Here is a 13,224-nt window from a genome sequence, read left to right as displayed (position 1 = left end):
AATGCAGGGTCCGGGGAGAGTGGATATAGTGAATGCGGGGTCCGGGGGGGGAGAACGGATATAGTGAATTCGGGGTCTGGGGAGAGCGGATATAGTGAATGCAGGGTCCGAGGAGAGCGGATATAGTGAATGCAGGGTCCGGGGAGAGTGGATATAGTGAATGCGGGGTCTGGGGAGAGTGGATATAGTGAATGCGGGGTCCGGGGAGAGCGGATATAGTGAATGCGGGGTCTGGGGAGAGCGGATATAGTGAATGCGGGGTTCGGGGAGAGTGGATATAGTGAATGCGGGGTCCGGGGAGAGCGGATATAGTGAATGCAGGGTCCGGGTAGAGCGGATATGGTGAATGCAGGGTCCGAGGTTTAGTAACACTCTATATTTATTTTGGTATCTGTATAGATGACACTGAAGATGCTCATACATGGGAGAATCTGATCTTAATGCAATGAGTGATCAGAGCATCAAACAAATTCTTTTCATCTGGCGTGCTATTCAGTTCCAGAAGATCTCCCCATTACTGAACATTACCTAGCGCCATGACTTCCTATGAGTACAGAAATCTTACAGAGATAGATTATCAGATATAATCCTCCCGTCCAATCACTAGCAATGCTGATTCCAGCCTCACACTGTCTGCTGATTCCATTCATGCTCCATACACAAGGAGATGATAGCACAATACGAGTCATGTCAGTGGTATTCTGTGCTCATCCTGTGTATGGAGATATCACCGTCTCTACACATGGAGGACAATATTGGGGGGTCTACTCCATTATAACATTTGTCTTATAAAATTCTATTTCCTGGAGATGTATAAAGTGATGGAATATAAATGATTCCAATAAAGAGAAATGAGTTCCATCCATGTAGAGAATAGTTCCATTCATTCCTGGGGGGGGAGGGGATTCATTTCCTTCTGGTAACATTCTTCTCTTCTTCTACAGATTGTCCTCTAATGACCTGACAGACAGTTCCATCCCCCACCTGGCATCTGGAATAAGAAATAACCCAACACTGAGGACACTGGACCTGTCTATGAACAATCTGGAGGGTCCTCATTTCGGGGATCTGATGGCGGCTCTGACAACAAGCCGGATAGAGGGATTACAGTGAGTATAACAGGACTGACTGAGACAATCATATTCTGGGACAGATTAACATTCAATTGTCTAAATCTTCGGATCTTCTCTAACTCTGTTATCAGCAATAAATTAGACTTTTTCTACATCTGGCCATAAGTGGATCAAATATGGACAGGTTTAGTAAGGACCAGCCGAGATCTGACCCATCTATGGGCAGGCTGGTTGTACTGAAGTTGATCCGTCAATCACATTCAGTACAACCGTCCTCTGGGACTTTTTGCATTCGATCACTGCTGGAGGTCTATAGCAGCTAACAGTGATCAGTGTTCTGCTGGCAGGGAAGGCTTCCTGTTGGCAGAACACAGTTGTGCGGCAGGAGTGATTCCCCCATCCATTCTGACTGTGTTGATGGGGGGATTGAGCAATTGTCTGTCTTTCCACCCGTAGTGGAAGGAAAGAATATTGTATAGTCTGTAGCTTACTTAAAGCTCCCCACACACAGTACAGTCTGATCTTACAATCTTCTTTACCTCCATTGCCTAATTGGATACAAACTGACTGGATACATTGGGTAGGTCCTCATATGATATAAAGTTGTACAAACAGCATAATATCAGATGGTAACATGGTGACCCTATAGACTATAAAATGTAAACATTAAAGTGTTACTAAACCCACAACAGTACAATCAGTCTGTAGATGCAGTAAAGCATGCTTGTGATACTCACTGTGGGATCTAAGGGGTTAATCCTCTGCATTGTGTAAAAAGGCCGATTGATCCTTTCTGCTCTGTTCCTCCCCTTTTTAAGCAACCACCTCTTATCTTCTGATGAGACAGACTGAACTGTAGGCAATCTGCACATGCTCAGTTTAGTGTGTATTGCTAGAGGTTCTTTTTTTCCTTGGGAGGGTGCATGTGATCAGCACAGGGCTAATCAGCACTGTCTGGACAGAGATCAAGGGTTCTGCATCCTCCTAGAGCTGAAAGAAAACTCCTCCTACAAGCTTTAACCATTGCTCTGCTGGACACTGATAGAAATCAAAAGGCTGCTATATTCTGCTGATGAGAAAAGGTATTTAACAGTTTATATTTATTAAAATAATTGAATTTCCATGTTGTGTGTACTGTGGGAGACCAGATATAATGAATGCAGGGTCCGGGGAAAGAGGATATAGTGAATGCAGGGTCTGGGGAGAGCGGATACAGTGAATGCAGGGTCCGGGGAGAGCGGATACAGTGAATGCAGGGTCTGGGGAGAGCGGATATAGTGAATGCGGGGTCCGGGGAGAGCGGATATAGTGAATGCGGGGTCCGGGGTTTAGTAACACTCTACATTTCTTTTGGTATCTGTATAAATAGATGACATTAAAGATGCTCATACATGGGAGAATCTGATCTTAATGTAATGAGTGATCAGAGCATCAAACAAATTCTCTTCATCTGGCGTGCTATTCAGTTCCAGAAGATCTCCCCATTACTGAACATTTGTTACCTTGCGCCATGACGTCCTATGAGTACAGAGCTCTGATCAGCAGAGATAAATAGAATATCAGATACAATCCTCTCGTCCAATCACTAGCAATGCTGATTCCGGCCTCACACTTTCTGCTGATCCCATTCATGCTCCATACACAAGGAGATGATAGCACAATACGAGTCATGTCAGTGGTATTCTGTGCTCATCCTGTGTATGGAGATATCACCGTCTCTACACATGGAGGACAATATTGGGGGGTCTACTCCATTATAACATTTGTCTTATAAAATTCTATTTCCTGGAGATTTATAAAGTGATGGAATATAAATGATTCCAATAAAGAGAAATGAGTTCCATCCATGTAGAGAATAGTTCCATTCATTCCTGGGGGGGGGGGGGGGGAGATTAATTTTCTTCTGGTAACATTCTTCTGTTCTTCTACAGATTGTCCTATACTCACCTGACAGACAGTTCCTGCCCCCACCTGGCATCTGGAATAAGAAATAACCCGACACTGAGGACAGGACACTGAACCTGTCTGGGAACAATCTGGAGGGTCCTCATTTCTGGGATCTGATGGCGGCTCTGACAACAAGCCGGATAGAGGAATTACAGTGAGTATAACAGGACTGACTGAGACAATCATATTCTGGGACAGATTAAAATTCAATTGTCTAAATCTTCGGATCTTCTCTAACTCTGTTATCAGCAATAAATTAGACTTTTTCTACATCTGGCCATAAGTGGATCAAATATGGACAGGTTTAGTAAGGACCAGCCGAGATCTGACCCATCTATGGGCAGGCTGGTTGTACTGAAGTTGATCCGTCAATCACATTCAGTACAACCATCCTCTGGGACTTTTTGCATTCGATCACTGCTGGAGGTCTATAGCAGCTAACAGTGATCAGTGTTCTGCTGGCAGGGAAGGCTTCCTGTTGACAGAACACAGTTGTGCGGCAGGAGTGATTCCCCCATCCATTCTGAGTGTGTTGATGGGGGGATTGAGCAATTGTCTTTCTTTCCACCCGTAGTGGAAGGAAAGAATATTGTATAATCTGTAGCTTACTTAAAGCTCCCCACACACAGTACAGTCTGATCTTACAATCTTCTTTACCTCCATTGCCTAATTGGATACAAACTGACTGGATACATTGGGTAGGTCCTCATATGATTTAAAGTTGTACAAACAGCATAATATCAGATGGTAACATGGTGACCCCATAGACTATAAAATGTAAACATTAAAGTGTTACTAAACCCACAACAGTACAATCAGTCTGTAGATGCAGTAAAGCGTGCTTGTGATACTCACTGTGGAACCTAAGGGGTTAATCCTCTGCATTGTGTAAAAAGGCCAATTGATCCTTTCTATTCTGTTCCTCCCCTTTTTCAAGCGACCAGCTCTTATCTTCTGATAAGACAGACTGAACCATAGGCATTTTGCACATGCTCAGTTTAGTGTGTATTGCTAGAGAGGTTTTTTTTTTCCCTTGGCAGGGTGCATGTGATCAGCACAGGGCCAATCAGCGCTGTCCAGACAGAGATCTGCATCCTCTTAGAGCAGAAAGAAAACTCATCCTACAAGCTTTAACCAGTGCTCTGCTGGACACTGATAGAAATCAAAAGACTACTATATACTGCTGATGAGAAAAGTTATTTAGCAGTTTATATCTACTAAAATAATTGCATTTCCATGTTGTGTGTACTGTGGAAGACAAGCTATAGTGAATGCAGGTTCCGGGGAGAGCGGATATAATAAATGCAGGTTCCGGGGAGAGCGGATATAATAAATGCAGGTTCCGGGGAGACCGGATATAGTGAATGCAGGGTCCAGGGAGAGCGAATATAGTGAATGCGGGGTCCGGGGAGAGCGAATATAGTGAATGCAGGGTCCAGGGAGACCGGATATAGTGAATGCAGGGTCCGGGGAGGCCGGATATAGTGAATGCAGGGTCCGGGGAGACCGGATATAGTGAATGCAGGGTCCGGGGAGGGCAGATATAGGGAATGCGGGGTCCGGGGAGAACGGATATAGTGAATGCAGGGTCCAAGGAGAGCGAATATAGTGAATGCGGGGTCCGGGGAGAGCGAATATAGTGAATGCAGGGTCCAGGGAGACCGGATGTAGTGAATGCGGGGTCCAGGGAGAGCAGATATAGTGAATGCGGGGTCCGGGGAGAGCAGATATAGTGAATGCAGGGTCGGGGGTTTAGTAACACTCTACATTAATTTTGGTATCTGTATAAATAGATGACACTAAAGATGCTCATACATGGGAGAATCTGATCTTAATGCAATGAGTGATCAGAGCATCAAACAAATTCTCTTCATCTGGCGTGCTATTCAGTTCCGGAAGATCTCCCCATTACTGAACATTTGTTACCTAGCGCCATGACGTCCTATGAGTACAGAGCTCTGATCAGCAGAGAGAAATAGAATATCAGATACAATCCTCCCATCCAATCACTAGCAATGCTGATTCCGGCCTCACACTGTCTGCTGATCCCATTCATGCTCCATACACAAGGAGATGATAGCACAATACGAGTCATGTCAGTGGTATTCTGTGCTCATCCTGTGTATGGAGATATCACCGTCTCTACACATGGAGGACAATATTGGGGGGTCTACTCCATTATAACATTTGTCTTATAAAATTCTATTTCCTGGAGATTTATAAAGTGATCGAATATAAATGATTCCAATAAAGAGAAATGAGTTCCATCCATGTAGAGAATAGTTCCATTCATTCCTGGGGGGGGGGGGGGGGGATTCATTTCCTTCTGGTAACATTCTTCTCTTCTACAGATTGGATGATAATCACCTGACAGACAGTTCCTGCCCCCACCTGGCATCTGGAATAAGAAATAACCCGACACTGAGGACACTGGACCTGTCTGATAACAGTCTGGAGGGTCCTCATTTCAGGGATCTGATGGCGGCTCTGACAACAAGCCGGATAGAGGAATTACAGTGAGTATAACAGGACTGACTGAGACAATCATATTCTGGGACAGTTTCCATTGAAATCTTCCTGAGACCTCTATGCCTGGCCTGAACAGAGCAGAGACAATCACTGCAGACATTTTTCCATCAGATAATTGAACTCAACAAACACTTTGCAATCATGAATATTTTTCTTGTATGGAGGATATTCCGGCAAACTATACAATGTGGAAGAATTTGGTATATTTAGTGATACAGAGTAAAATTTCCTTCCTCATTTCAGTGCCCGTCTTGCAGAAAGGATAGCAGGAAATTACAATGAAAGAGAAAAAAAATGACATCATACAGATACAGGGGAAGATATAGAAAAAAATTAGTGCATTAAAAACAGTGACCATAGACAATACATGAACAAAAACGAGCTGCATGGTCGAGTTGCCAGAAAGAAGTCTTTACTGTGCCAATGCCACAAAAAAGCCCGGTTACATAACACCTGACAACACCTTGACACGCCTCACTGGGCTTTTGTTGTGGCATTGGTGCAGTAAAGGCTTCTTTCTGGAAATTTGACCACGCAGCTCTCTTTTGTTCAAGTATTTTCCCATTGTGCTTCTTAAAAAAACAAAAACCACACAGCAGCCTGTATTTCTCCTGAGGTTAGATGGGGTTTTTCCTTGTTTTCCAAATAATTATTCTGGCAGTTGTGGCTGCTGTTACTTTGTCTACCTGACCTTGGCCTGGTATTCCCTGAATTTTCCACTCCTTAATAAGTGATTGAACAGTACTGACTGGCATATTCAAGACTTCCATTACCTTGTCTTTTGACAGTTCTTTCTGATCCTCATGGCTCAGTATTAAGCCTGCTCAGTGCATCCATGTGAGAGCTAACAAACTCATTATACTATTTATACACAGATACTGATTGCAATTGAAATAGCCACAAATGCAGGAAATGAACGTTTATTTGCCATTGTAACCTGTGCGTCCCCTTGTGTGTCTGTACCAAGGCCAAACATTCCAGGGGAGGGAAACTTTTGCTCAGGTCTATTTGGGTGATTTCTGTTATCATTAGGATTTAAAAAGGAGCCAAACAACTCTGTGATAATAAATGACTCCTCCATGTCTTTATGGACCTTGCTTTGTGCACTGGTGGGCAGTCATGTTGGAACAGGAAAGGGCCATCCCCAAACTCTTCCCACAAAGTTGGGAGCATGAAATTGTCTAAAATGTTGCCTTAAGAGTTCCATTCACTGGAACTAGGGGGCCAAGCCTAACCCCTGAAAAACAACCCCACACCATAATCCCCCCTCCACCAAACTTTACACTTGGCACAATGCAGTCAGGTAAGTACTGTTCTCCTGGCCACCGCCAAACCCAGACAAGTCCATCGGATTGGTAGACAGAGAAGCGTGATTGGTCACTCCAGAGAACACATCTCCACTGCTCTAGAGTCCAGTGGTGGCGTGCTTTACACCACGGCATCTGACGCTTTGCATTGCACTTGGTGATGGAAGGCTTGGATGCAGCTGCTCGGCCATGGAAACCCATTCCATGAAGCTCTCTATGCACTGTTGTTGGGCTCATCTGAAGGCCACACCAAGTTTGGAGGTCTTTAGCTATTGACTCTGCAGACAGTTGGCAACTTCTGCGCATTGTGCGGTTCAGCATGCGCTGACCCCGCTCTGTCATGTGACGTGGAATGCACGGGAAGTCTGGGAGAGTTTAGCAGCAGGAGATTCACCAGTTACAGCTCTGACCAGGGCATGCGGAGATACTTTCTCAGGGTGTTGCAGGCATGTTATCTATGTGGAGCATGTGAGTGGATTATTTTTATTTCATATATTGCACTTTTCAATAAAAACATTCGTAGCTCTAGTCTTTGTGCTTTTATTGTTTTTCTTTTTGTTGGAGGCTAAACTGAACCTACCTATACTTGGTCTTATGTTCATATCTCTGATGAAAACCGGGATCAGTGATTTAGCCATGCAAATTTATTTTACCCAAAATACCCCCAGGTGCCTGTCTGTCCATGTATGTGTGTTCATCCTCCCAATTTACATCCACCAATCAGTGTTCATCATCATGTCATTTTGTGTCTCTGCCCATCAGTCTGTGCGGGTTTTGGTGTATTATGAAGAACAATCCTCTGATATAAATGAATATAGATGGAGAAATACAGTTGTAGTCCCATGGATTCATATAATCAGTCATTTTCTACATGTTCAGGGCCTCCTATACACCGTCTGACCTGCTATAGCATTAGGAAAGCCAGAACCTGATTGGGTAATGCAGTATATGTATAAAAAGTTCTACAGACTTTTGGCGGGAGGTTCTTTATGATCTGGAGTGCAGTAATTAATCCTGGGAATAAAATTAATTTAAAAAAACATAATAATCATCATACATTTCTCTTATTACACCTCAGCAAATAAAAGAAATAAAATTGATCTGATGACCATTTCTATCCTCTCTTCTAGGATCAGGAACAATCGTCTGTCAAATGAAGCTAAAAGAAACCTGGAAAGGCTGGAATCCCTCCGTCCAGAACTGAAGGTTGTCATATGATGACCCTAGAGGAAGGATCTCTGCTACAGCTGTGAATGGAGCCGGGACATTGCATGGGATGACGAGGAGCATAAGATTCAGAAAAGGGAAACCCGACGCAAGAGGAGAATGAAACATACATTATGAAAAAGTGTCTATGCAGCGCACAAATAATGCTCTAATATACCAGTGTTATAAGTAGATGTACACCATAAACATATATCATTGTGTGTAATAAACAGATATACTCCAATAAATACCAAATATACATACAAAAACGTGCGAATCCTTGTGTCATAAGTGACAAAACGCATGTGCCCAAACATGCGTTGAAATGATCCATAATTAAACATGTCCATCAAAAAAATGATAACATAATAAGTTCCAAATTCATCATAAATCACTCATACATCCACGTGGTGAACTTGCTGTACGCTGTGTTTAAAATTCACCGTACGCTATGTTTAAAATTCACCGTACGCTATGAAACAGTTTTTATAGTGAATTGTGCCTTTAATACTGCCGTGCTTCTTGTGATATCCAAATCCAACTGAAGTGCAATAGTGTCCCTCTTCAGTGCCCACACACCCCCGACACACTATTGCGCTCACCTTAATGTCTGACCTGTATCCCAGGTCTAGCTGCGCTTTTCCCTTTTGACCGGGTAGGAATATAGATGTAACTGCTCTTCCGTCAGCTTACTATCTCCTCCAACTCAATACATATGAAAAAGATACTCCTCATAGTGTAGTATTGTAAATAAAACACCTTTGTTAAAATACAAAGATTTCCACTCACATTTGATAGTGTCCAACTGGGACACTGCAGGATAAACTCTTTGTGTGTTCGAATGCTGTTTTCTTATACCAAGATGGCGGCCTGTGTGCTTCCTGTATTGCGGCTTGACGTCCCCAGCGTACTCTACGACATGTGATGTAACGCGTAGAGTACGCTTGGGACGTCAACCGCAATACAGGAAGCACACGGGCCGCCATCTTAGTATCAGCACAGGATAGAGACTAAATGGCAATGTGGCAGAGTCTCATCAAAGTTTAAATAGCCTGCCTGATGTCAAAATGCCGCCACGCATGTGTGCACGCGCTGACCGGCCGCGAAACGGAGCCGACCGGAGCCCTGAGACGGTGCACATCTGTGCGCCATCCCTGAAACAACAGCAGTGAATAGTATTTACTGCTATTGACGGGAATTTCTAAACCTACGTGCAGGGTCGGATTTAGGCAGAGTAGACACGTGTCTAAGCGTCCTCCATAGAGGGGCACTGTGAAGATGCCTTCTCTGCCTATTTTCTGAGGTGTCTGGTGGTGTCCTGTGTTGCATTGACAGGACACCACACACCCCAGCATAAGGCTGCCCTATACAATGCCTGGCCAGCGTTTTGGAAGAAAATTGGCAGAGTGGCAGCTGTCGTTCCAGGGGCAGCGATAACAGCCGTCACTCTGTCAATTTTCTTACAAAACCTGGAAAATATGTAACCGGTGGGGTCATCTTTTCCATTTAATAGTGTGTAGCAACAACCCTGAAGAAGGAAAAGTCTTTTCTCCCGAAACGCATTGGTTTGATGTACTTGTTGATAATCTCAATAAACGCCTCTTAATCTACCAGCAAAAGTGCATTCTTCTGGACATCGGGCGCTCCTTCTTTCCTATTATTCCAATTCTATGTGTGGAAATGACCTTAAGGCTGTACCAGAAAGGCAGAAGCCCAAACCCTAAAAGGGTTCACCACCAGTATCCACCATTGGGCACAACTGACTGGAGGGACATCTCCCTACCCACCCACACAACTACCCACCTACAACCAATGACTGATCCAGTCAGTCCAGTGTGGGTTTTATAGGGCATCCTTACGTCGGGGTCCTGCCCGTAGGGGAGTCTTAGTGTGATATTTACCTCTATTGTCAATGAGAGAGGAGAGAGAGAGGGGAGTTGATAAAAAGAGGTGATTCTTATAATCCACACACTGATGCAGATGACTAAAAGTAAAACTTTTGCAGATGACTAAAATACAACTGAAACTAAAACAATTGTAGACGACTAAAATTGACTAAAATTAAACACTTTCCCGCTGCCCTACAGCAAAAATACTGTTGCAGGGCGGCAGGGGTGTGCGAAATCACATATTTATATATATATATATATATATATGATTTCGCATTTCCATGTAGGGGTGCGTGGCCTCAGCTGTCAATCACCAGGTCCCGGGCGGTGATTACTCGCTGACACCCAGTGATCACAGAGTAATAACGACAGGGGGAGAGAACTGTATGTGTACAATACAGATCTCTACCCTGTCGGCTCCACCACACTGCTTTGTATGGCTCTGCATAGCAGAGCCATACAGAGTGCTTACAATAGAAAGCACATACACAGCCCCATAGTAAAACACAAACAGCACACAGTTAACCCTTTGATCGCCCAAGATGTTAACCCCTTCCTGACCAGTGCCATTAGTACAGTAAATAATAAATAAACTAAATACCCTACTACATATAGGGTCCCCACAAATGTGCACATACTACAATGCCCTATGCGAGGACAAATATATCCCTCCTGCCCAGTGACTACAGTAAATCATAAATAGGGAACCAATATATATACTCAGTGTGCTCAAACAACAATTGTGCTATAAAATAAATAATAGTAAAAATACCAACAAACTATATGTACAGTGAACTTGTATGCAAAAGACAATATGTATGTATATTAAAGTCCCAATCAATGTGCAAACAAATAAAAATTCCCATGTGGAAAAAAAATCCCCATCCGCATCCAATGTGAATACCCGGTGATACAATAGTTAATCTTCTAATCCATAGCAATCCTCTGTGTGAAGTGCTCCAATTAGTGCTCCCCCTCCAGAGCCCCACTCACCACATAATTTACCACCATAATTTACCCCACTCACCACATAATTTACCACCATAATTTACCCCACTCATCACATAATTTACCACCATAATTTACCCCACTCACTTCATAATTTACCACCATAATTTACCCCACTCACCACATCATTTACTATGACCATCTTGAATGGTAGGTCAAATAGCACATTGGGTGTTGCAGCACTCTCCTGCAGTAAGTTGGCCGTCTGTGTGATCTTGATACCTCTATACGCTGGTAACGGACTTCAGAACATCCACAGTACTCCTCCACCACCAGAACTTCTGTGTAAATATAAATTGGTGACCTGTAAAGGCTTTTATAGCGTTGCCTATCGATAATAAAAATGTATGAACTTTGTTGCCATGCGCAATTTTAAAGCATGTCATGTTGGGTATCTATTTACTCAGCGTCACATCATCTTTTATATTTTATCTAACAATTGGGCAATCTATTGTGTTTTTGTGCATTAAAATTCTAAAAAGTGTATTTTTCCCAAAAGATATGCGTTTGAAAAATCGCTGCGCAAATACTGTGTGACGTAAAAAATGTCAACACCCACCGTTTTATTCTCTAGAGCCTCTGCTTTAAAGAATATATAATGTTTGGGGGTTCGAAGTCATTTTCTAGCAAAAAAACTGATATTTCATGTGAACAAAAAAGTGTCAGAAAAGGCTTGGTCTTCAAGAGTGGGTGATGTGTGGCATAAGTATCTAATGTTGGCCCTGAAATGCCCGGATAGTAGAAGCAACCCCCCCCCCCCCTTCAAATAACCCCTTTTTGGAAAATGGACACCCCAATGTATTTACTAAGAGGCATGGTGAGTATATTGCAGATCTCATTTGTTGCCACATGTTTTTGGAAAATGAAGAAAGAACACAAAAAAATGTATTTTTTCTTTTTTAGTTTCTGTTTTCAAAACCCTGTGACGAAAATGTTATCTGTAAAATACTCACCCTGCCTCTTATCAAATTCCTTGGGGTGTCTACTTTCCAAAAAGAGGTCATTTGGGGGGTTTGTACTATCCTGGCATTTTAGAGCCTTCGAAACTTTGATAGGTAGTGGGGAAGTGATATGAGGAAATATGCCCTTTGAAAGCCTGGAGGTGGCCATTGGATTTTGTGAGCTTGTATGTAGCTAGGCTGCCAAGAAGTCTCTCACATGTGGTGCCCCCATACTCGGGAGAAGTAGGAGAATGTGTTTTGGGGTGTAATTCCACATCTACCCCTGGCATGAATGAGCAATATATCAAAGTGACAACTATGTGTAAGAGAAAAAAAATTGTCATATTCAAATGATTTGTGGCAAAAAATAAAATGTATCATGGATGCAACATGCCTCTCTGCAAAATCCTTGGGGTGTCTACTTTCCAAAAAAGGGGTCATTTGGGGGGGGGGGGGTTGTACTGCCCTGGCATTTTAGCACCTCAAGAAATGTGATAGGCAGTCAGAAAGTAAAAGCTGTGTAAATTCCAATATATATACCATAGTTTGTAGATGTTATACCTTTCACACAAACCTATTATTATACCCGTATTGAGATTTATTGTTACCAAAGATATGGAGCAGAATACATTTTAACCTACATTTATGACTAACTTTGAGTTTATTGGATATTTTTTTATAACCAAAAGTGAAAAATATATTTTTTTTTCAAAATGTGTGGTCTGTTTTTGTTTATAGCGCAAAAATTAAAAGCCACAGAGGTGTTCAAACACCACCAAAAGAAAGCTCTATTTGTGTGAAAAAAAGGACATACATTTTGTTTGGGTGCAGCATTGCACGACCGCGCAATTACCAGTAGAGATATTCTTGCTGGAAAAAAATATTTTAAGCAACAGACAGCATGGATTTACGAAAGACAGAAGTTGTCAAACAAATCTGATTTCTTTTTGTGAGGAGGTGAGCAAAACCTTGGACAGAGGGTTGGCGATGGACGTGGTATACTTGGACAGAGGGGTGGCGGTGGACGTGGTATACTTGGACAGAGGGGTGGCGGTGGACGTGGTATACTTGGACAGAGGGGTGGACGTGGTATACTTGGACAGAGGGGTGGCGCTGGTCGTGGTATACTTGAACAGAGGGGTGGCGGTGGACGTGGTATACTTGGACAGAGGGGTGGCGGTGGACGTGGTATACTTGGACAGAGGGGTGGCGGTGGACGTGGTATACTTGGACAGAGGGGTGGCGGTGGACGTGGTATACTTGGACAGAGGGGTGGCGGTGGACGTGGTATACTTGGACAGAGGGGTGGCGGTGGACGTGGTAT

General features: G+C 43.2%; 1 protein-coding gene across 1 annotated transcript; it reads left to right on the top strand.

The window, feature by feature from the left end:
* The first annotated feature begins 970 nt into the window (after positions 1-970).
* Positions 971-8,331, top strand: LOC149456344 (ribonuclease inhibitor-like). Its single transcript, XM_089685153.1, has 4 exons — positions 971-1,109; positions 3,005-3,174; positions 5,372-5,536; positions 7,987-8,331. The coding sequence occupies exons 2-4, from the start codon at positions 3,137-3,139 to the stop codon at positions 8,072-8,074; spliced, it is 291 nt and encodes a 96-aa protein (XP_089541279.1). The 5' UTR covers positions 971-1,109; positions 3,005-3,136; the 3' UTR covers positions 8,075-8,331.
* Positions 8,332-13,224: the final 4,893 nt, after the last annotated feature.

The sequence above is a fragment of the Staurois parvus genome, unplaced genomic scaffold (genome assembly GCF_062004578.1).
Source record: "Staurois parvus isolate SC_StPar_1 unplaced genomic scaffold, SC_StPar_1.0 ptg000363l, whole genome shotgun sequence".
NCBI lineage: Eukaryota > Metazoa > Chordata > Amphibia > Anura > Ranidae > Staurois > Staurois parvus.
The sequence above is the reverse complement of the archived record's forward strand: the minus strand, read 5'-3'. Positions and strand labels throughout refer to the sequence as shown.